This window comes from Myiozetetes cayanensis, unplaced genomic scaffold (genome assembly GCF_022539395.1).
Source record: "Myiozetetes cayanensis isolate MyiCay16 unplaced genomic scaffold, myiCay2020 scf13, whole genome shotgun sequence".
Taxonomy (NCBI): Eukaryota; Metazoa; Chordata; class Aves; order Passeriformes; family Tyrannidae; genus Myiozetetes; species Myiozetetes cayanensis.
The window spans coordinates 4797569-4823073 of record NW_026086937.1 but is presented as its reverse complement, the minus strand read 5'-3'; the positions used below and the strand labels follow the sequence as shown (position 1 = coordinate 4823073).

Sequence of the window (25505 nt, the reverse complement as noted above, 5' to 3'; positions counted from 1 at the left end):
AAGAAAGAAAAGAATGTTTGCATTTCGGTTGCTTTTTCTTCAAAAGTACACTTGCAGCTGCGGGGCCAAATTTGCTTTTTAGCCTGCCTGGCCACATCGGGATTTAAGTGCTACAACAGAGGTGTTTGATTGATTTTAAAATGTAATTAGGCAAATGCCAATATCAATATACTTACTTAACTGCAAACTTAAACTGGAAACAAGTCTCCACACAGAAATTGGAATCTCAGCAAAAAAAATCCCCACCAACCGTGACCATCAACAATGCAGATCCCAAGGATTTTTTTTTTTATTCTTTTAATCACTGTATAATTAAAGGGGCTGAAGAGCTCCTGATGGCAGAGCTCCTCTACCAACCCTCTGAGTTGGAGACAATAATGTAGTATAGTATGTTAATTTTATGGATCTACTCTTACATCCATGATATTGTATCTAGTTATGTATTTAATTAGTTCAGCTTTAAACTTCAATGAATAAGTAGCGTTAAGAAAAGTTAATACAAGAGCTTGGTCCATTAGGGAGGATATTGAGGAGTCAGCTCAGCCATATGTGCAGGGATTTGAAGTTCCCCTGCATCTAATGGTATGCAGATGCCAAGATCTGATTTGGGCTTTTACCCATCCATCACTGAATGTTCAGAACCAAACACAACAACAGACACTGCTGTAGAGAAGAGCTTACTCTCACTTTGCCTGTTCCTATGGAAATCTGAGTCTTCCAGTGTGTCAGACCCAGGTCAGCTAACTGGCCAAGAGTTTGGGGCGAAGAGAAAAGGGAAGGCAGAAGCAGAAACCAAGCCTGGAGAACAGGAGGCAACACTGGTACTGGCTGCAAGGTGCAGCTGCTGCCTGGAGTAGGGCAGGAGATGACTAGGCCTGCCAGGGCTACAGGGGTGAGACAGGGTTAAAAGGCTGAAAATGGTGAATAAGGAGAGGAGGCAAATGGGAACAGGTGGGACAAAGACCTATGGGGAGATGTGAGTTTAAAGGGGTCAAAAAACTTGCAGATAACAGGAAGAAAACACATGACTGAGAGCCTTGCTTGCAGCTAATCTTCCTGAGTCTCCCCATTCCCCTCCCATCAGCAAAACCCTTCTGCCCTTTGGCAAGAAGTATCTCACTTCTGTCTCTGCACCTGCCCTGTGGGGAATGGCAGCTTCTCATCATTGCCAGCCAGGAGGCCATCTCCCAGCCTTTGGCTTTGCAGTCAGTGCTGGGTGTTAAGCACACCATGCCAATAATAAAAAAATATAAATTAACCATGAAACAGAAGAGAAAAAAAAAATCCTCTTTGACATGTGAAGACTAGCTGACCTTTGAACCAAGCCTCACAGCTCCCAACATTGACAGGACTTGTGTTCAGCCAGAGGAAGCAGGTACACATCCAACCATAAGCCTTTGGGAGTTTCTTTTCTTGATAAAAATCATTGAAACACAAATGGCTCCAAATCATAGGAAGAGCATTATTAAAAACCACACTGGATCCAAACGTCATTTAAACCATTTAATTTGCCCCAGAACTGGTGTAACAGAGCTGAGTTAGATAATGGGATAATGTTCTGCTTCCAGCTACTGAACTGAGTAAGACAGAAGAGGTGGCACAAATCTCACCCAGTGCCACATGGGATCAGGTCAGTTAAGGGGACTGCAGAGATGGTTTCAGGTATTATACAACTTCTCTCAGAGGAAAAAAAAAAAGGGGGAAAAAAAGAATTCTGCTTTTTAATCAGGACCTTAGAAATTCATTTTATTAATGTTCAGGCACAGATGGGAAATACGAAATGCAAACAGGCTTTGCATGAAAGCATTTCAAGTACGAAAAAAATTCTCTTTATCTTATTTTTAAAAAGTACAAGCACCCTAACAACAGATTAAAAAATAACCTTCCCCCACTAAAACCCAAAGACATGCAAAAAGCGAAGGGAAACAAAGGGATTACTGTTCAAGCAATATAATTGTAGCTTATTAAGTTTAAATAATACCTTCCAAACTAACTACCTACTTCCACTTCTCCCCGTGTCACCTGTTGACCTCTCCTGCCTGGCTTTGGGCAGGACACTGCTGTGTGCCATTGTCTCTGGGAGCAGCCCAGGAGTCCTGCACCACGGGGCACAGGGGCTGGGGCTGCCTCTGGGGCAGCTCACCTGAGTGGCAGAAGGGAGCCTTTGTCACAGATTTGAAGCCCGTAATTACAGGGGTTTTGGCGGGGGTGATTAAATAGCCGGCATTCAGGGAAAGAACACAGAAGCTTTCAGAAACTGCAGGGGTCAGAGGCACAGGCAGAGCTACAGGTGGGGGCTGGTGATGAAGAGGAGGTAACAACGCAGGGTATTAGCAGGCACTGAGGTGAAACAGCAGGGCCCTGGCGCCACGCTGCTGCTCCCACCTCCTCCTCCACGCAGAAAAGAGGGGCTGGGGGTGCTCAGGCACCAGGCTGGCAGAGCACCTGCTCCAACACCACCAGCAAAACGTGGGCAAATGCATTCAGCTGGAAGAATTTCCGACAGAAACTTCCAGGTGACCAGAGGACCATCCTACTCCGCTCAAGTCCTTTCATAAAGTGTCTGTGTTTTATACTTTCTCTCATCCTTTACAACTCTATTTGAGAAATCGTAGTTTCCCTCAGCATTCCTGCAGAGCAGGGTTTAGAAACACCCACGCCACCTCCTGCACAGTGCTGCTCAGTGGATGTGCCATCCAAACCTCGGTAACTTCAAACGAACATTGGGCAGATTAGTTCTCACATTAACGCAAACGCAGTGGTCGCAGGACAGAACCAAACAGCTTGGGCTGCCTGAAGGCAAAGTCCTTTGACAAATTCTGCTGTAAAGATGAATTTTGGGATTTGAACAATGCCCTGAAAAAAAAGGGATGCCAAATTACTAGTAATAGCCCAGTGTTCAGAAGTGAGCACCTACAGCATATGCCCAGCTCCCACATTTGGCTCGTGGATGCACAGAGGCCATGTCTGCAGGCCAAAGCATGGGTTTGATTGTACAAATATGACTTTTAGGTCATGGCTGGATTACAAAACCTCCTCATGGGGACTCTGTGAACCGAAAAGCTTGTTCTCATCTAAAGTAATTTGGGAACAAAGTATAATTATTTTGCTATTAACTTCTGCTGGTGCAGGAACATCATGAAATATCCCCAAAGCCCACACCTCTAAATGACATTGGTATAGTGGTTAAAATCATTAGAGTTAAGAGTGAATATTAAAGTAGACTCTGTTTATTGAGAGCTACTTCCAGGGACTGGAGAGATGTGTGTTGAGGAGGGCTATTAATTAGCAAGGCACCATGCATTAGTATGCACAGAGCAGTTTCGCTGTCCTGGTATTTCATTCATCTTGCTGTGTCTTTCCCCTTCCACAGCCTCTCTGAGAGCTACCAGCGTGGAGCCACGGGACATCTCAGAGCCCGTGGCCACCTGGGTACTTCTATCTCCATTATCTCCCACCAGTGTCTGGACCAGCCTTTTGTCCCTGCTGCCCAGGTGTTCTTTGCGGTGCCTTTGTCTGGGCTGCACACGCACGGGCAGAGATGACTGAGCAGACATTCTGAGCGGTGAGGGGACCTGCCTGAGATCAGCGGGTCTGTCAGTACCTGGCTCCAGGCAGCCTTTCCTCTGACAGCTTTATGGCCGATACTAACGAGAATCAATATGAGGCCAAGGGGTTGACAGTTCATTTTCTAAAGAGTGATCCATTGAGGGCCAATCACCAAGCAGTGTTTATCAGCCTTGGGAAGAGACATTTTTTTATAGGGGGAGGAGGGGGAGGAATCATCTCAAAGTAGCTCGACAGGCTCAATTCTCCAAGGTGGCGACTCATAATTAGAAATCCAATGTATCCTGCTATCAATCCTGCCTTAAATAATAAAATGATCAATAAAAGCAGAGAGGAGATTAAGTCATCAAGCTCAGTGATGCTATTTTCTGTTGCAACAGCTTTTAATAAACCTGTCTCTCTGCATCACATTTTCATATGTTCTGCTCTTCTTTCTTCTTGCCGGCATGGAGGCTTTGAGTTAAACACCCACAGAAAGCTACCACAATGCAAGTCTACTTTCCAGATATTACAATCATAGTCACTTAACTCCTCTCTAGAACGATTTAAAAAGAGCAAATCAAGAGGAATTTGTGCACATTTACAGCTGATGTCATTAAACTGACCAACAGAGACTGAAAAAACGTGCATCCCTCAGATCCTGGGCTTCAGATGCGGTAATGATACAACCAGTTTTATCTCAAAATTACACTGAAGCAAGATCATGCTGATCTTTTTAAATGAGACTGAACACAAAGATGAAGACAGAAACACTCACACTGTGTTTCTGCCACACTGTCCTCCCACTCACAGGATTGTTCCTGACGCCTGGGTTGAATCTGGGAGAACGAACAAGTACTTGGTAGAAGATTATAGTGCTGTTTTGATGAAATAACCATCGATCCAGTCTGCTGTGGTACTGCATATGATGCTGAATGGCTGTGCCTCAAATTTTACAGTCATATCCACTCACACAGGAAGGACTAACCCAAAAGACTAATGCAGACTCATACAGACTAGCACAAAATCACAAGCATAGCAGTCTGATGGCTTAGCTCACAACAGTGCCATTGTTTATTCCCTATCAGGAGTCAGTCCAAGAAAATCTACTGTACCCATACCCATTAAACTTAACTTCAAATTACACTAACCACAAATCTCTAGCTGGCTTCCTTCTCAATGCCAGTTATTGGAATCAGCTTTGCATTTGAAGGGCAAATAGAGCTGGAACTATTGCCATTACATCACATGCTGCTTGGTACTAATGTTGAGAAGATCAAAGCTACATGGGAGAAGGCTTGTAATGCAAATGTACTGTTTATGATGCTAATCAAAGAATTTAGCTTTGTTTGGAGGAGACAAAAAGCTCCCTGATGAAAGAAAAAGAGGGAGAGAGAAGCTTAAGTTCTTACCTCCTGCTGATGACAAAGGCTGCAATGAGAATGACCACAAGAACAACACTGCCAGCCACTGAAACAAGAAGCACTGTGGGATTGGTACCATCGCCAATGATGGGGGAAGGAACTGGAAACAGAAGAGGGAGCATTAGTGTCAGACACCCTCAAAAAATCAACCTAGGTAGCACTCAATGAGCTTTCTGGCTTGTGAAGGCAGTTTAGAGTAGCACTCAAATCTACTTTCAGGCCTTTATTATATAGTAATTTTGCACAATTTTCCAACAGGGTGCTAATGAGCTGAAGACATGATGTTTGATAATGATTTGGGGAACTTAAGTTCACTGGGAACAAGCACTCCCTCTCCTTCTCTCCTTCAGTGCTGCTCAGATGGTATAATGGCTAACTTTTTTTCCCTTTCTAATTGCTTTCCACACTTCTTTCCTCCTCCTTTTTCTCTCAGTGGGGCCAGATGATCACTCCCTAGGCTGACACAAAGAGAGTAAGTTATTTTAAAATGTCTACCCTCTTCCTGCTGGATTGATTACTTTCAGTTGTTAACATCCTGAAGGATGTTGCCACTAACTGGCATGACCCTAACTTGATTTAAGCAGACCTGTATGTCCAAAATAAAATAGGCTTGGTCACAGTGCCTTCCTGCCACAGAAAAGCAAACATTCTGAGGGCTAAATTTGCACGTTTCCTTGAGCAAAGTGAAAAGCTCTGCTGACAGTGTAATTCAAACATTCTTGTCTTTATATGACTGTCTAAGGAAAAGTGCAAATACATGAGCTGATGTAGGACACCTAAATAATCTATGTCAAAAGCTTGCAAAGGGGAGTAACAGGGTTCTGTTCTCCTTAAAATAAGATATTCCAGAAACGGGCAAAAATCCACATTTACAGAAACAAAAATCTCTCAAGCATCAATAGCTTCCAAGTGTTCATAGAGTGCCCATCACCTTAAGCCACACCGAAGTGCTGTCACTGCTAGAATGTAGAATACAGCACATCCAAAGAGATGTCTCGGGTCAGATTCACGGCACCACAAACAGCCATGCGGCCACAGAAGAACATTTTCTCAGAACAGACACCCTACAGCCCAACCATCCAGCAGGAAGCTCCCAGCACGCAGCTCAGTTACATCTTCACTCTTTGCTCGGGGAAAAGCAGAGCAGTTCAGTGGGCCTGTCGTTACCTGTGTTGGTTGTGAACTCGAAGGGCCCGCTGAAGTCCCCGTACCCTGCTGCTGTCCTGGCCCGCACGTGAAACACGTATGAAGTGAGGGGGTTCAGGCCCTTGATGTCCGTGTTCCTGGAGGCCGTCTTCACAATGCGGTAGCTGCGCTCGTTTTGGTCCTGCCAACGAGAGAACAAACTCAGCGGTGACCCAGCAAAAACGCCTCGCTGCGCCACGAACCACGGAGCGAACCCCACTGCCTTGCCAAAGCTGTCACGATGAAAAAATATGAGTTAGCAATGATGGAATTCTCAAAGTATGTCCTGAGGGCTCCCGCTGTTGGCCTTGCTCAATACCCCTAGCACTGCGTGCTGCGTGGAGCTCTGAGCAAGCCAAAAAAGGATGATGAGGCGGTAGGTATGATGCTCATATATCACTGATTATTTAAGAAATCACACAATGAAAACCTTTGGAAAACAGCCAAGCGTTCAAATAGGATTCTCTCAATGAGCAAGCGCATTTTACTCACACATGCTGGCACCTTCTTTTTCTTCCTACCAGCCAAAAGCCACATAAAAAAATTGATTAAAATATTTTAAGAAAGACTTAGAAAATGTCTTCCAGAAAGTCCAATCTTAAAAATTGTTCCATTTTTGCCTGGAAAATCCATCAGAAAATGTAATAATCTAGCTTGTCTGCAAATCAGATGCCTTTTTCTGTATATGTTAGGAAAGCAAGTGATTGTCTTTATAAAAAAAAAATTTTGAAGCATGCATGTGCATATGAGAGACAGCACACACAAGCAAGAGCTGGTAATTGTTCATTTTTGCAGAGAACCCTCAAAGAAAATAGCTCTTTTCATAATTCCATACTTGAGAAGTTATTTGGAGGAATAACATCTCCCTCTAACTTGAAAAGTATGAAGAATGTAATTTTCTTTCCTTACTCTCTATTAAAAGGCAGCCAGTCCACACTATCACTCTAGGCAGAAGCTATCGGCAAACAGATCTTGTTATTATGACTCTGTTATATACTTCATTATTATACTTCTGTCTATGAAGTAAAGCTAATGTCTCACTTCTGCCCGACATTATTGATTCTCATTATAAATATGATTGCTACAAAAGCTCAGTTCCTAGGTGGGAAAAAAAAATAACCAAATAAACTCATACCATACAGCTGGAACAGCCCATGAGTTTTATTCTTTCAAGCAACCATTCAAGTGCATGAAATCCTTAATTGGATTTTATTAAACTGAATCTATTTGGTTTCAAATGACGGAATCCTATCTGGAAATGAAACGCAATGGAATGAAGTATAAAGCTCTACCCAAACCCAAAGGAAACTCCTTGCTTGTCTATTTTTGAACAGTACCTTTTCATAGTACTTGACTTCGTACTCCAGGATGACTCCATTTGGCCTGTCAGGTTCCAGCCAAGCCAAGGCAACACTGTGCCTTGTTATCTCTTTAGCCTGGATCAGTGCAATTGGGGACGGAGCTGCCAGAAGGAAAAAAAATATATATATATGCAATAATTTAGTTTAAGTGAGGAACACGTACTTTTAATTGTAACTTTCACAACATGAGCACTTTCAGAAAACATGTTTTTCTTGCAGGGGGCAGGGAGAAGACATTAGAAGCATTAAATATTTTTCCTGTTTTCTCTAACAAAATTACATTTAATCCTCGCTAATAAAGATTGGTTTGGATTCTGGACAATACTAGGTAGATGGGTTTTCAAGTAACAACCCAGTTGTCTAAACACCGCAATGTTCATGATTCCCAAGTATAAACTGCCTTATTTTTGTCGTTTGTCAGGCACAGCGCACAGACTTGTACTTTTGTTTTGGTCTACAGTGATTCTCTTCTTCCATCTCCTAAAATTAACTGATGTTATTTCATTAGCTATTTACTTTACAGGAACTATGAAATTCCTGAGGTTCCAAATCTCGTTTTCTCTGAAGCTGAGAAAATGTTGCCACTGAATTAAGAAAGACCAGAATAAAGCTGAATGCATATGAATTTGGACCCTCCCATTAAAACCAGGAAACTTGTATTTCAAGAGTCTGAGCCAATTTTTGCCTCCTAACTTGCCTTGCTTACGTCACAGTCTGTGAGCAGTCCCTGGAGAACGGGAAGCTCAGCACCCAAGGGCCAGATTCTGGCTTTGATAAGTCCTTCCCAGCCAAAAGACACCAGAGACTGGGCCATTGTGTACCAAACTGGCATCATCTGACCCTGTCCCATGTGGTGCTGTATCGATGCAATGAATAGAAAAAGCAGGATTGTACTGCCAAGGGTAAGGGCTGCAGGATTTTTGGGAAAACTCTACCTAGCAACAAGCTAAACTCCAAGATCTTTAAACCAGTATCTGTGTCAGTAATAAGGGCTGCAATGAAGAAGATAATGGAAAACATCTCTCTGTGCACCCTGCACTGTCTATAGAGCCCCTGCTAATGCTGAAGTTCAGGTTTCTGACTGGCTGGAGGACAATGCCTTCTCCTTCGCCTGTGATAGCAGCAGATTCATGGCCGTGCTGGGGAACGGGTTTTCTGAAGATTTATGAACCCGGCTGCCCCTTTCTCGCTGTTGTGTTGCTGTGTGGTCACGTCTCTAGCCAGCTGTTATCAAGCTCTTTTGATGCTGACAATAGCTGGTATAAATGGCGGAGTCTCCAGGGATAAAAAGGGACATTCATGAAATTTTTAATCTTATCTAACAAAGCTGTCCTGTATAACCAGAGATTAGAGGTCTTCCTAAATTGAATATATTTCTTCTTTTGTCCCCTGATGCTGTAGCTGCTCTTTTTTTCCCCCCTTTCCCTTTCTTTTTGTTTCTTTTTCTACCCTTAACTTTGGGATGTCAACCCATGAAAAGTTAAAGAGTAAAAAGTATCCTTGAAACAGGTATCCTTGAAAACTACCAAGAAAGACAAATAAATAAAACAGTCACTATAAATGAAAGGAAAATTGAATGTTGAAAGCCTCAAGCCTACTTGACCATATCAGACAGTTCTGATGGAAGTGAAAATAACCAGTAGACGCTGCACAGTCACAAAAGGGTGTCTCCTCTTGATGTGAAACCATCAGGGAGCTGCTTCCCGATTTACTATTTGACAGTTTGGCATCTCTGTTAGAAATGCCTCCAGAACCTTTATCTCTTTTTCCTTGTCTGTCTCTCACACGCAAAGGCAAACACTGAATGACAGAGGAGACTATAAACACAGCCAACAGGGAGGATTCAGGTGTGCTCCATCAAATTAGATATGTGGCATGACTGAGAACCTGCTTAATAACCTCACAGTTCCTCAACAGAGAATCAGACTTTTTTTCTTCCCCTCTGCAGCAAGAATACTGCTCAGCTAATAAATTAGAAATCAGATTTGTTACCCGAAAACACACACGCGCCCACCATTACTGATAAACCAAGTGGAGAGAAATCTGCTTCGTTAATCGGTGCCTCATGCAGGGCAGACAGGCAATTCCTTTTACCAAGAATCTGTCATTTACACTGGTCTGACCTCAAGAATTGTAGAGAGAAAGTTCACTTTCTTTCCTTTATCCTCTTTTTATCCTCCTTGGTTTCCCATTTCATTTCCGCAGGCATCTATATTGGAATTTAGTGAGTCCTTCAGTACTGGGCTGGTAAGTGCTGTACGAAAACACATTTCTTCCCTATTGTAAAATGGCTATTTGCAGCAGAGGAATTTATATTAACTAATCCTGCTTGTGAAAGATGCTTAGCTTTATATAGCTTAACAAGTGCTTTCTCATGTCTCCCACAAATGGACAGCCCATCTTAGGCACTACACCATACCGGAATAAGCAACACACTCCTGACCTCCAGGACACAAAGAAGACTTGTACATCAATTCCTTTGTTATTCCTTACAATTTTAATAATGGTTCTATTTTTTCCTTCCTGTCCTTTATGTGCAAATTCATCCTCCTCATCTTTTAGTCTCTTCTTTTGTCCTGGATTCTGCAGATGAGCAATTTGTTTCTGAGTTTGTTTTGACTGTACATCCTGTCTCTCCATATGTTATACAGAAATCCTAGGAATGCCAAAGTCCAACCACGAGATGAAGTAGCAGAATTGCAAGATGCTGTCCAGGAGCTGTCTGACATCTCTGCAGCACAGACCTACAATGATCTATGCAATAGGATGGTGACCTGCAGGAACTGGGCCCAGTACCTACAGGGTTAACCTACAATTACCCCACTGTATGGATAAAATCCTAAGTTACCAATTCCCTTTTATTTCTGCAATAGCCCTACACATCAGGTTTATTTGTTTCCTTGTTTTTCAGGATCCTGGGCAGTTGAAAGAGTGGACTCCTGGAAGAACAGGAGGTCTGGGTCTCCTTGCATATATATTATCAAAGGGCACAAGAGTCTGGTCAGCAGAGTCCAGGAAAAAGACAACATTTTCACTGTCAGCTCATCGTGGCACTCCAGGCAGCTGTCACAGCCTTCTGGGTGAGCTTCTGCAAAACATCTACATTCTTTGCTCTTCTCCCTTTTGCCTTTAAATTGCCTCTGATGTGAAGATAAATATGCAAGGTTGTAAAATGATCATGAGGAGAATAAAAGAATCTTCTCTTATATGTGCGTGGACATTATAAGGGGTTCATTAGATACACACACTCCTACATAAAACACACTGAGGACAGCTTGACCAAAAAAGAATAATGTACACAATCAAGATAGTCCCAATAAGATCCCATAATACTTACGGAAGGGAGTTTTTTCTTTCACTTCTTGCACTTTCGTCCACCCTACTCCCTGATATTTGCAAAGGAACACTAAGCAATAACTGGTTTCTCAATCACCACTGCTTACAACAGCAAGCTTTCTGCCACACGTGCACAAACTGCACATACCAAGCACCAATTCTACCAGAACAGCCCATTTAACACAATGATGAGGTATTTTGATGCCTAAGAAGGGGTCCCCCCTTGAACAAAAGCACCAAGTGTAACTTTCCCGAGTTCAAAGCTCAGCAGTTCCTCTCCCTCAAGAACCCCACTCCCTACCGATGTGAATGTTGCAATTTTCTTTCATCTACTTCCTCAATAACCTGCCATTAAACACCTACTAGTAGTTTTATTACCTCGGTTCTGAGTTTGTGGCCTACAGAGAGAGAAAGAGCACAGATGTACAACAAAAACTTCACCCAAATGCCATAAAGCCATATCCCAAGGCTAGTGAGTGCTGAATTGTAACAGTTTTGAGGCACTTTAAAGGATGGCAGCAGGCAGAGTGTCAGTTTTTCATTACTGGTTCAAAATGGAGGTGGGGGGAAGGGAGAGGAAAAAACAGGAAATAAATAGATGCAATAAAGTCTCTGGCATGTAGGCATCAGTGAGTGAAAACAGCCCTTTATAAAACTACAACACATGAGTACTCAGATATCAAAGATACACAATGCCCAGTGTTTTATTGAAGATGCCTTCTTACCCACAGCAGGGTTTACTTTCCACTCCCCATGATTTGAATTTAAATGGATCATGTTTACTCAAGGGGTCTTTCACTGACTGAAAAATATACCCACAGTTTGTACATTATCTCAGCTAAATTCAAATAACATATTTAAATTTAATTACTTGAAGCTTAGGGGTTTTCATGCTTTCCTTTATTCCCTCAATTGCACACAACACTTATTTGTTCTTATCAATGGCTATGCGCTTTGTCAAGCATCAAAATTAAATGCTTGAAAGCACTAATGATGTTACTGTGATTAAGGGTTTTTACCTTCCAGGGTAGATACTAAAAGCCTGCTCCATTATTAATTACTTAAAAAAAAAAAAAAAAAGAAAGAAAACAAGATTTCTGAGAATCTAACACTGAAGAAAAGTCCTCTTAGAAATCAAAACGAGACAATAAAAAAATCTTCCATTAAAAGATTTTCTCTTGATTAGGACACAACATATATAAGGGAACCCGGCACATTTCAGGTTTTCCATTTGAATATTTACCTTGTAACAATGTGGGGGTTTACATGTGATTTTTGTGAATTATATTAGCAAATAATCTCACAGTAGGAAAAGCATATGCAACACAGAGAATCAAATATGGTTTAAATCACTTCTAAAGGCAACATTCTTTAAGCCAGATTCTGATAATTTTATTCATGTAAGAGAGCAACTTAATCTATGAGCTGTCGCACCAAATTGAAATGAAGGGAAGGGAGAAGTATCCAGACCTGTTTAGTTACATGTAGCAGAATAAATTAAAAAGAAGGCAGCTCCCTTTCACAGAACCACAGAATTGTTAGAGTTGGAAGGGACCTCTGGGGATCCTCGTCCAATCCCCCTGCCAAGGCAGGGTCAACACATCCAGGTGATTTGGAATGTCTTGGGAGAGGGAGACTCCATGACCTCCCTCAGCAGCCTGTTCCAGTGCTCTGTTACCCTCAATCTAAGGAAGTTCTTCCTCACGTTGAGGTGGAACTTCTTGTGTTTCAGTTTATGGCCATTGTTCCTCGTCCTGTTGCTGGGCACACTGAAAATAGTCTGGCACCATCCTCTTGACACCCCTGTGAGGTATTTCTATGTTTTGATAAGATCCCCTCTCGGTCTTCTCTTCTCTAGGCTGAACAGGCTCAGTTCCCACAGCCTGTCCTCATAAGAGAGATGCTCCAGACCCCTCATCATTTTTGTGGAATCCACTGGACCATCGCCAGCAGCTCCTTGTCTTTCCTGTTCTGAGGAGCTCAGAACTGGCCACGGCACTCCAGATGTGGCCTCATTAGGGCTGAGTAGAGGGGCAGGATCACCTCCCTCGACCTGCTGGCCACACTCTTCCCGATGCACCCCAGGATACCATTGGCCCTCCTGGCAGCAAGGGCACACTGCCAGCTCATAGTCAACTCATCATCCACCAAGGCTCCCAGGTCCTTCTCTGCAGAGAAGGATTTCCTAAAGTTCTGTTTCCTGTGGTCCCTTGGGCCTTTTATCCACTCCTGTCTCCTGTCCAGGCAGAAATGCTCCAGTTTCTGAGGAACAACACCCCTCTGCTCCAAGTATTCCTGGCAAATGGCTTTGCAAACAAAGGAGAATGCACTTCAGCAAGACCACATTTCCAAACATATGCAAAGCATATGCATAAGCCACGCATGTACATCAGGATAAGCAAATGAAAGCTTTCTGCACATGTGAACCGATGTGCACACACATTATTAGACGTCTGCATGGCTGAAGAACAGAGCCAGAGTTTGGCATTCCTGTTCCTCACTGCCAGTGTGACAGCTACGCCTTTCTCTGAGGGACCTGTCAGAGTCTGCGGGCTGGATGTGCACTTTAAAAATTAACCACATGCATATTTAGGTTTTTTGTTTCATTATTCCCTCTGTGTAAGTGGAGCAAACAGTTGTACTAGTGATGATTGGGCCAGGTTAGGACTTGGACAAGGATCTAGAAGCCTGATTACTCAACCAAGCCACTGGAAGCCTCCCAAGACATTCCTGAGTCCTCCGTCTTCCCACCGTCTGCCTCTCCCTCCCCCAGGAATGACGACTGGCGAGGAACACCTCCCAGCTTGGAGACTGAGACACACCAAGATTCAGGCCAGCATTTTCAAGCTTTAGCATTTTAAAGCAAAGACTTTAAATCTACGCCGCTGGAGTAAAGCGCCCAAGGTTATCCACCCACACGTGAAAATCCTGCTGAGAAGCAGCCTGACAGCTGAGCTCGGCCTCTTTCTCTCAATCCCTTCAACCAGCCACAAGGCTGCTGAACTAAACTTTCCCTCCTTGTTACTAGAAATTACACTGCTCAGGAAAAGCACCAGCTCGGCCATGGGATACTCTCACAGGACACATTCATCCAAAATGACAGGCACAAGGGATCTTCCCTTTCTTTCCAGCCTCTGCAACCCAGTCACAGAGAAAGACCTCTGAGAAAAAGAAGTGACAGGCTCTCAAAACTAAGGACCAGCTCACACCAGTTATGTTTGTAATGATGTGTTCATAAAGAAAGGGGCTAGAAAATGAGATTTTAAAGACTGTTAACACAGTATTATTATGTTTAAAATGTTTCCTCTGTTTTAAAGTTTTCATTTCTTGCCTCTCCCAAAAGAACCTGTGCTGCAAATCTTGCCAAACCACAAAAGCTGGCTCTGACTTGCATCAAATCAAAAGCTTGAAGAAAAACCCAGGCTCTTAGCAGCAACAAATAGTAGTAGTTGAGGATTATTAAAGTGATGTATATTTTTACCACCCCAATCCAACTTCATTTCTTGGTGACATGCAGTGGCTGCTGAGAATCCACAAAGAGCCTGTGTATTTTCTGGGCTGCACATTCAGTTCTGTGTCAGTTTTAGCACAGACTCCTTCAGCATACCAGAGCTGCTCTAACTGAGATCAAAACTATTATAGGAACTGAGATGCGACCACAGTTCCCTGTGGTTTACATCAGAAAAGAAGGGATGGCGAAGAAGATTTTGCATGCCTGTTCTGACTATTAAAGAGGGCCACTTCTTGACAGCAATGCATTATTTTCAGGTATTGGTCCTCCAATTTTGAAGACCAAAAATTGATGTCAGCTCATGCAGTGCAGGTCTGGAGTAACTCCAAAGATCTAAATCTGCAACCTACAATCCCAAAGATTGCCTTAAACCAAAAGATTATAGAATCTACATAGCATTTAGCTAGAGATCTGTATTACAACTCAAGCATGGGGTCTGTTTAGTCTGAAAACTGCTTGTTTTCTTTCTGCTAGCTTGCTAAGAAATCCTGTTGGCATGTTCTGACAAGGATAACTTAATAGTTGCCAACAGAAACATGGCAGAATACAGTGTATTTCCTGTATGTATGAATGCCAGTTTAAAACAAACAGGAAAACAAGCCTTTCAGTTGGAAGGCAATTTATAAGAATCCGTCTGAACGTTACAGCCACTTAAAAAATGCAGCACCGAAACGTTTCTAAATGCTTGAACTAGAATGATTAATGCAGAAGGGTGAATATACTTAGTGCTCTGAGTTGCTCTAGAAACTCTAGAGCTATAAGTAATTTGTTGAGATGGGGAATTAGTCAGCAGCTGTCTGACCTGAGCAGGTTTGGAGCCGCTGGTCACAAAGCAGGTCATGTTGCAGTTACTCCTCGCTCTAGCTGAGGTTGGAATCTGACCCAACATAAACAACAATAAATTTTGTAGCCTAAAGAAGCCAACACTGATGCTCCACTGCATTATACTGGATTGAGAGAAGCAGAAAAAATGGGCCAGGTAGTCCAGACAAAGAGAAAACTGCCATGAGCTGGAGTGGTCACACTTAGAGAGGCAGGATCCCAGGACATGGATTTGGGTAAAACACTCGTGGGAAGCACGTGCTGTGGTCATTCCCTTACTTCCCAGATGATGGCCCAGAAAGCACAGACTGCCAGAAACCAGTCACAATGCTGTGACACAACATGCAGCATTGTGGGGAGCCAAAATGAGGAGTTAGAGACCATAGCCCCCAGTTATTAAAGCAGATAATAACGTTGGAAACGGGGCATTCCCCAGCAGCTCAAAATAAGTAGTCTGGAGCAATATGACCCACTTAGCACCATCCCCTCAGGGCAACTCTACCTCACCCACACACCCTGCTGTTCCTCCCAGCCACCAGAGTTAATTCCTCCCCAGAAATAGCCTGTCCATTACCCTTGCATTGTTGCACAGGAGGAGGATCCACTGAGCCGCCTTTTCCAAACAAACTCCACTACCCCTCCAGCCCCTTCCACCAGGAAACCAAAGCTACCCATAAAGACACATCTGATGCCCGCAAATGCAGACCCCTGTCCCATTCTCTAAGCCCTTCCTCAAGTGAAACAACCATCCAGCTACTCCTCCTTCCATTCTGCCATCCTTCTGCCCACAGTCCGAGCAGTTAAGACATGCCTGCATGCACATCATCAGTCAACAGACAAGAGGGGCAGAGCTGTTTTTAAACTGTGCAGGACCAACTTACTGTATCTGCTCCCTGGTCCTTTCTTATACTTACCACCAAGTCACCTGAGCATGTGGTTACTCCCACAGTTATGGGATAAAGCTTAACCCCACTATGGGGCAAATGTGTAATCTGGTGTCCAAGGCAACACATCTAATGCTGTTCTCCTTGGTTCTTGCACAGCTACTTTTTATTTACTTGAAACGTGTATGTCCAGATGATATATATAATGTGCTAAATAACATCTTTGTCACTTGCTTTCAGCATTAAAAACATTAGATTTTGTAAAAAGAGCTGCTTAAAAGCCTTTTTGAAATCCAGACAAATAAAAGCCTCTGCCCTATTTGCCATTTAGACACTTTGGAAGTACTGAAGTATCTTCTAAAAAAAAATAAAAAGTATGACTCATTTTACTAAAGCAGCATTTGTTATCTTAATAAATAGATTTGGCCACATTGTCTCATCCTGGCTTCTAAAGTGCTTCTGTAATAGCAGAGACTTAGACTTTGCCATTTGGGTTTCTCAGATCAATCACCCGCTGTCAGAAATGGCAAGAATCTCAGGGGAAGAAAAGGTAACGAAATGATAAACATTTTACTTCATTTGTGATCCACAGCTCCAACAACAACTGCAGGCTGGGTCCCAGACATGCCCATCCTGAGCCTGAGGCACCCAAGAGATCAAACCCCAGGACTCACTTGACAATAAAAATCACAATTCCCATCTTAACACTTGAGAGCATAAATTGTTTCAAAGTCACCAAAGTTAAGGAACTTCAGCTGTATTTACTTTAAGCTCCATCACACAGAAGAGGCTGGTGCAGAAGGTTTGCATTTACGTATTTACATTTCAGCTGAACGACCTATAAATTTTAATTATAGTTGAAACTCAGAGCATTCAGCTGGAACTCTGGTAAAGTACCTTCTGTACAAAGGTTAGATGGATTTGACATGATATCATCTCAGCCTCTGGGCTGTTGAGAAACTCTTGAGATCAAATCAAGGTTTGGATTTTCTGGGCTCACATGAGGAGCATTTTGTGAAGGACACTGGTCTGACAGCACTTGGAGATCCTCATTCTTCCAGGATGCTGCCAGACACCCTGCCATACTCCCCATCAAAGTTCCCCTTCTCCTTGTGAAAAAAATACTGTGTGCTTTTGGAAAGTTCCACGGAGAATCAGACTGCAGCACACCTAACTCTCACACTTGGAGCTCTCCTACCACGTCCTTTCACTGGAACTGAATTAAACTCTCTTTACCTCACCCGCAACAGGCAGATTTCTTCAGGAAATTAAAAATCATTAATAGACCCAATGAGAGAGAGAAAACTCTGCACACAGTGTTGCTGCAAAAAGCAACATTACCTGATGTTTGCTGCTCATTAAAAAAAAAAAAAAAAAGAGAAGAAAAAAAAAAGTGATGAGGTACAAACTGGGGAAGAGTCTTGAGCTTCCTGAAACACATAAACCTTAAAATTAAAATCTTACTTCATGATGTCAGTAACCAATTACATCATAGGTGGCACATAATTAAACTTATAAAAGAGTTTCATTATTTTGGTTTTATGCTGCATACTGAAAACCAGTGCATTATTCATTTTAAAATAGTGTCAATTAGAAAAACCCCAAATGGAATCAGCAATTAAATATTAAAGGTGGCTGCCTCAGTGGAAAACACTTGGAAGGATAATTGGTAAAATTTCCTGTGCAATGCGAGTGCTATTACAAAATTCGAATCCTAAAAATAAATAAATAAATAAATATTAAAAAAATCAACCTTCTGAGGTTATGAGGACTTAGAGCTGTACAAAGAAACCAGCCATGTTTATGTCCTGCAGGAGTACTGAGTCTGGCTAAATAAAAGCCCACGAAAACAATCCCAAATTAGCTCAGCAATCGCACAGACTGGTCTGTATTCCAAGTTTGGACCTTCATTTCTAGTCCCAGATTCAAACACACAGGATGGCACTGAGAGCCCATACCAGCTCCTGAGGAGATGATCTCTGCAGCAGGTCTCTCCTCCCCACCGAGGCCAGGACTCCTAAGGGTACTGGCAGGGTGGAACTGAGACCTGCACAGGATGGAGACTGCAGGGAAAAATAATTATCTTCCTTCAAAACCTGCAATTCAAAAACCATTTATGCTTCCAACAGCACACAAAGCATTTTTCAGTGTTATGCCTCTCCTCTCTGTAAGGTTCACAGTTTTGGTTTCAGTGCAGCTTTGTCATCAAGGTCCAAAAATTTTATTATCTTCTCATTTGACGCAGATGAAGCTGGTACCTTCCATTTAGGGATCGCTCAGACCAAAAATAAGCCAAGGAACTCCTGTGTTACAGAGCCCTTCTAACCCGTGATGTTCACAGCTTGTCAGTGTAAAAAACACAAACAGAAATATTCTCTGATTAAAGCAAAATGTCACATTTGAAGGCAGCGCCAGGAAGTCTCCCTTTGAGCCCAGTCCATCCTCTTCAGGTCAATTTTTTCCCAGTGCTTCCATAACTGCAGTTTTAACCCTCAGCACAGGCAGTACTGGAAGCGAGTGGCTGAGAGGCTCTTGGAAAGGCACTGCTGGGCCTGCACATCGTGTCTGAGGTCCTGTGGGGAGCCCACAAATCTCTGCAGCTCCTCCAGGACTCCCCTTGGCCAACCCTGCCCCACAGTGCCCAGGGAGCTTGAAAAACATGGGATTTAACACTCAGCCACTTACATATTCCAGTCACTTTCTGTCTTATTTATGTGCATGCACAGTACCCTGATAAACTATAAGGGAGGCTGCAGCCACTCCATCTGCATTCCCTTTTATGCTGGAAAGATAAATTGGGGCTGATTCAGAGGACAGATTTAAAGAACGCAGTATGTTACCGAGACAAGCGCAATCTTCCCAGGGAGCCGCTGTAGTGGGTTGTCTCCAGATCATGCCTTTATTTGTTTGCTAAAATAAATGGACACCACACAAAATCCAATTCATACATGAGACACCTCTGCCAGCCCACTTTACCTTCCTATTTTGCTTATCGAAAACTGCCTTGTTCTATTATGTCTTGATGGGACCACTTGATGGCACATAGGATATTAAAAATAATAAAAAGCTAATTAAAAATTTCAGTGTTTTCCTTTTAGCCTTTAGTAATCTAGGAAACTGAAAGACATTTATATCCAAAGCACATTACAGTTTAAGGGGTTTTCTGTCTGTAATAATCCATGGATACTTTCAATGGATTTTAATGCAGACAAAACCAAAGATATTTTATGGAGCAGTAGAAGAATTTAATAAAAAATCAGAATCAGTCCATTTTCTTTTTAAGGCTAAGTGATAGAATTCGATAGCAGGGATAAAAGTCCTAATAAATTCTGCAGGAACAGTTCAGAAGGCTGAGACAAAAGTTATCATTTCCTTTTAAATTAAGAGTAGGACTTTTCCATAAGGGAGGGTTTGAAATACAACTGACCAAAGAAATAAAACACAAATGCTTGAGTTTCCTGTATCTCGCTTGACTGTATTTAAAAATATAAATGCAAACCCATGATCAACTTTTGTTATTACCAGTTTACAAAACACAGTTTTCAGAGACCCCGAATCCATTCTGGGAGTGCACTCAAGAGTTCTGGGGCTCTGGTTCTTGAATTTAGTAATGAAGGCAGATTACCTTAATCTAAAGAGACGCCATGAAATCCTTCAAGTAGATGCAGAGAGAGGCTACGCATTTGCCTGCTTTGTTTGGGAGGGGAAGCCCACTGGAGCCCTGCCACGATAATAAAGCGCTCCCTGCACACCAGTTCACACGTGGGGCTAAATCTGAAGTGACATTTCTCAATGAAAAGAAGCACTATTCACTCGTGTGCTCAGCATTTTGATGTCCACCAAAATGTGGCAAACATGATTATAGAGATCCAGCAGGCATGCCACAGCTCTATTTAGTCCTCATGGTTTAACACAATGCTGTGCAACATATAAATAAAATATAACTGGCTGCCTTGGGATGGCATTCTGGGAGTATGATTTCATGCATATGGATGGACTTGACACACATTTTGCAAGGACAGAATATCTGAACCAAAGGGGGCTGGCTTTGCCCACCCTTCAGGGTCAGTTCAGCATCCTGCCCTCCAAACTACGAGCCAGAGCAGAAACTTTGGGCTTCGGGGACTAGCGATGTTTATTTGTGCCACTCTGCATGGCATTTTAATTAGTAACTGTGCGGATTTAAAAACTTTGAATGGACACACAGGGGCAGTTGTGCAGCCTAGCTTTTGTGTTTCCACTCTCTCAAAAAAATCCTGTTTGAGGACACCAGCGGGGGGTTAATGGAAGCTTTGATAAAGTTCTCCGAAGCCTTTTATTGTTGCTGAACTACAGACCAGACTCTGCTGTCTCTCTGGCTGCTTTCCAATTAATGTAGTCAGCTGCAAAAACAACCAGAGAATTTAGAAGCCCATCTAAACACTTGGTAGCCACAAACATTCTTGGGCAAAATCTCCTTCCACGCAAAAATATTTCTGTGCCAATTGTTTACGGGAAGCGCTCAGATCAGTTATCAAGCTCCATGAATGGGAAATGTCAGTGTGCTGCCAGAGAAAGGGAACATGCAGTTAAATAGTCCAGAGCAAATAAAAGCTGCAGGACCACATCTTTGTCTCTGTCAGTTTGGTAACTGTTCATCTGTACCAACATCACTGAGACCAGAATTTGACACCTCCTCTGAAGTAAATTTATATCATTTAAATATGATCAATTCTACCCAGTCCTGAAATTAAATGCCTTTTTCCCCAGGAGGATGTGCAACTAACCTCCATTTTTCATACCAAACCACGAGATCTTTTAAAAAATGTGACCAAACTTTTATTTAAATGCTGCAATTACTTCTTGGCTCTATCTGACATGCAACTTGTCTAAGCTGTTCGTTGAACCCTGAAGCTGGTTATTTACTAAGGAGCTTTAGAAAGCACTTTTTTTTTTTTTTCTTCCGACCAAGACTTGTATCCCCCACCTTGAATACAAATTCATGGAAATGGGTGGTGCAGACAGCATTGCCAGAAAGCAGGCAGTTGTTATTTTAATTATTATTTCTTTGTGGAAGGCTGCAGTTACCTTAAAATAATAATTTAATCCTTCTCAACAATAGTTTTCCCGGTTTTGTTTTTAAGCATACAGGAGCACGTATGCCTGTAACTACACAGTTATTACAGACCATCAGTTAAAGCCTCTGCAAGAACACGGAGTTGTTAACTCCCACTTACATCTGCCAGCTTGGAGAAGCTCCTTACTCAGTCACACATAACTCACACACACAATTAAGCGTGCAGCAGAAGAAACCTGGAGTGGTCAACACATGACATCTTCGAGGCTCAAGGCTGAAATTTGCTCATTCAAAAGTATTCCTCACTGTTCACTTCCATGCTATTCCCATACTTCTAGGATCTCTTATCTTCTTTCTGTATCTCCCACTGCACTAATATTTGAAAGATCTGCGGTTTCCCAAAATACATCATTTGGTTTGCTTCAGAAGCTCTCACTTTACTCCTTTAGGTGTAAATCTTCAGACAGCAAGAGCCAAAACACAACTCCCTCAGAAAAACAATGCAAGGGAAGGGAAGGCAGGTTTGCTATCCTGCACTGTCCTGCACAGCCTGGCAGGTCACCTCACTGATTACAGCAGATGAAACCCTACAGCAGCTGACAAGTTGTCCCAGCCCTCCAGCTTGAAAATGTGTGTCCAAGGGGGGATCACTGCTCATGTCTAGCAGATAAACATGAAGTCTTAGAAACACCACCGGTTTAGATTCAAAATGAGGAAGTTGCACGCAAGTAGCTGGGTATTCTGCAAGACGCTGCAACAGATCACTCGGAGTGTTACGCTCACGGATCACCCCTTTTTCAAGTCCCTGCTTACTAGTTTTGAATTCACGCTTGGCAGAGCTCCATTTGAGGAATAAGGAGACTGCTGATCCATCATCCTTAGTACAAACACCTTAAGGCAAAAGAAGAACACCCCTTTGCAACTCTCCTTTTCCATTACCCTGACATTCTGCAGAAAAAAGAATGCAGCAGCTCGTAGCATCACACACACTTCCCATGCTCTGGACAGCTGGCATGCATCCAGATGTTTGCCAAGAGATTATTTTAAATCAGGCCTGTGGGGACTGGGTGGCCAGGGTGCTGTGACTATTTACACACACCCAGCTACGTGCATGTGTTCCCTCACGGCTCTGTGTGCCTGTAAAAGGACTACTGGAACAGGCTATTTGTATCCTTTGGCTGCAGGGAACAAGTAACTGGAAAGGGTGGGACTCTACTGGTAGCAAGTGCTTTGAAAAAAATAAAAATAAAAACCTGAATTGACTCCTGGATGCCTGGGAAGGTTCCAGCCAGGTCCAGCTGTGCCCAGCATGTGGAGTGCCACTCGCTCCTCTGCTTGGGCAGAGACACGAACTCACAAACCTGCTCAGCTCCCAGGCTGGGCCATCCAGCTTGCTGCAAACCTCCACGCTTTTCAAAGGGGCCAAACACTAACAGCCTGTCCCAGCACTTTAATCCTTCCCCCCACAAAGCCCTAAACCTCATGAGCGCTACCCTGTCCCTACATCACCCAAGGGAGCCAGGAGGGAATGGACTGGAAAGCCCACCAGCCGTGGAAGGGGAGCTGACTTGCACAAGCCTCCCAGCAGCCTCACCAGGCACTAAACAAGGGTGATGTCAGAACAGAAAATGACTTATTTTGCCAGCTTACGGTATTTTACAGGGTCTGTGAAACTGTGACACAAGTGTATGATGAATTCTGTCTTCACGTTCACTGAGCTCCTTCCCTGGCTATTTGGAGATGAAGTCTTCACTGGGGTTATACAGCCCTTCAAAATTATGTTTCAACACAACAATAAACATCTCTTCACCAGGACTGCATTAAAAAAAGGGCACATTTTTTGCAAGAGCTGAGCATAAAACTAGCAGTATGAATGACTACAAATCTTGATGTTTTTAAAATCAAAATTAACTTCTTTCACCACCTCCCTATCGGTAAAATTCTTATTATGCACATAAATATCACCATACAAAAATCAAAAACTGTTATGCTCACTCTCAGCAAACAGAAACGATTTGCTATTATTTATAGTGAAACCAGGACTATACTCAAAGAACATGAGGGAGTTAACAGAATAAGATGGATTGTTCAATCTTCATAATAACTGTTAATTTTATTTTACAGTATAGTTTAAGTGTGTTCACGCAGTTACCTAAAGAAAGCTCTGTGACCAAAATCTACTTAACAACAGCTTTTGATGTTTCACTACAGAGCAATTCTGTATAGGTAAGTCATAAATATCCAGGGAAAAAGTACATTAAAATACTGAAATCTTTAGGTTTTCTGGTCTTGGCATGGTGTTGCTTTTGATCTACCTGAGCAACTATTATTTTGTCGATACGAGGAGTGCACACTGACCAAGGGCAATGTATGTCCATGAATTTTTACTGACTGCAAATGTAGCTCAGCACAGGTTAAAACACACTGGCAGAATGTAAGACCTTATATGCATTTTCTGTGCTGTTCTGTACAACACGTGAGGAATGCTAATCAGCATTTGAAAGGAAACGTGGGCTTTCAAAGAAGACCCACCGAAATGCAAAGTGGGAATATATATTCCCCTAGCAAGAAGTCCAGTAGAACTTATGAGTCATCGAGAAGCAAATAACTCCCACTTCTACCCCCCCTCCATTTCTAACTTAAAACACAATCATCCTCAAAGGATCAGGATTTTTCAAGGTTTTGGTTTTTTTTTTTCTTCCTTTTAGTAACAGAATTAAGAACATAAACAACAAACAAACCTAAAGGCTAAATAAAACTGAGTAACAGTTGACATTCCCCATCCCTGCAGTGAATGTCAGTATTTTGGGTTCGCTACAACTGCAGCCCGTCCCAGAAGAATACTCAATTCACACAGATCTCCTTGGTGTTGGTTAAGTCCTAGTGGCACCGTGACCCATTTTAGTTCCTGCCTGGAAATGGATCCTGAACCACCGCAGGGCTCTGAGTGACGGAGAGGGACCAGGGGAGCATACAGAGGAGGGGGAAGGACTGCAGCACCGCCAGCCACACTGCTCTGCCTCCGAGATGAAGCGGCTCTGAGACAGGTGAACAGACAGCTAGACAGGCAAGGTGTGGGGGAGCGCAGAGACAAAGGGGCTGGGGAGAGGAGCGAGAACAGAAAGAGGGAAAAATGGGACAGCCAGCCTGAGATATTCATAAGAAGGATCAGTTCTTGATCCTGAGCACAGGCAGCTTGAAAACATCCAGTATGATGCAACGGGAGAAAGAGTAAGTTTATTTATTTATACTGTATTTTCATCCTAATTGGCATATCCTGCATCCATCTAGCTGTGTCAGTCCACTTAAGGAAACACCGAGCCCACGGTAACCTAACAAGGTAACAAATCACCAGGCAGCCTCTTTATTCAGAAATATCAGCTGCTTTAAACTCCAACAAGCAAAGGAGCAAGAAGGACACCCGTCCTTCATAAAATGCAAACAAAATGAAGGGAGCAAAGCAAGCAGCATAATGAGTTTGGATTTTAAATCTCATTTAAGCTTGTGTAGGCTCTGCCCCACCGCCGTGCTGCTGCCCTGCCTTTTGAATCCCTTCAGCATCCGTGCAAAAACCTTGTCCCGGCCACGCTGCCCCCTCGGACACGAACACAGAGAGACTGAGCAGTGAACCCGGCTCTCAGGCTGGAGACCTGAACAGCTCCGCTGTAATCTTTAATAACAATATAAACTGTTCAGCGCCTCTTCAAAAAAAAAAAAAACACCAAAAAAACCAAACCACAAAAGCTTTCTGCATGCTGTGAACAAGATCTCTTTATTGAGAGCTTTACTTTTAATTTTGAACAGCTTCACAGCATTATCCTGAGCAGGAAAAAAAAAAAAAAAAAAAAAATCCTGGAGATTTTTGAGCTGTTCTGTCAACTGCATGGTAAGAGTTCCTTATTGAAATTAGCTTCTCCTAGCAGCATCACAGGAGAATTGCTGGTCTGCCTCTCCCCCACAAGTCATTTCACATTTTTTTTAAGACAGAAAAAGTGCTTATTTCATTTCATTTCATCAAAAACTGAAAGCCACAAAAGCCGCCACTCCTGATGGAGACCCACAATATCAGCACTTCCAGTACTCAGTGTGCTAAGGGTGCTGGCTCCAAGTTTCAGCAGCTCAGTGTTCCATCCTTGCTTTTTTAATTTGTTTCTAATCTTTTTTAATTTGTTTCTAATCTTACATGGGAAAAGAGTAACGGTTCCCATCTCAAAAAAATTCAAAAAATTATTATATTAAACATGCAGAACAGCGAGTTGAATTCACGATTCAAAATTCTTAAAATGTCACAACACTGAAGTATTTCACTAGGAGATAGAAATTTGTACTTGGTTCAGAGCCTGAAATTGAGCCTTTTTATTTATTTTTTTTTTAAAGAAA

The 25505-nt window shown here is 42.7% G+C and overlaps 1 protein-coding gene across 1 annotated transcript in view; it reads right to left on the bottom strand.

The window, feature by feature from the left end:
* EPHA4 (EPH receptor A4) overlaps positions 1–25505 on the bottom strand; it is a 106348-nt gene that overhangs the window by 20036 nt on the left and 60807 nt on the right. The window contains exons 6-8 of the mRNA XM_050307974.1: positions 7493–7617; positions 6138–6297; positions 4959–5070 (exon numbers count right to left, since the gene is read on the bottom strand). Of these exons, the coding sequence (XP_050163931.1) occupies positions 4959–5070; positions 6138–6297; positions 7493–7617 (397 nt within the window). The remainder of the gene's footprint in view (positions 1–4958; positions 5071–6137; positions 6298–7492; positions 7618–25505) is intronic.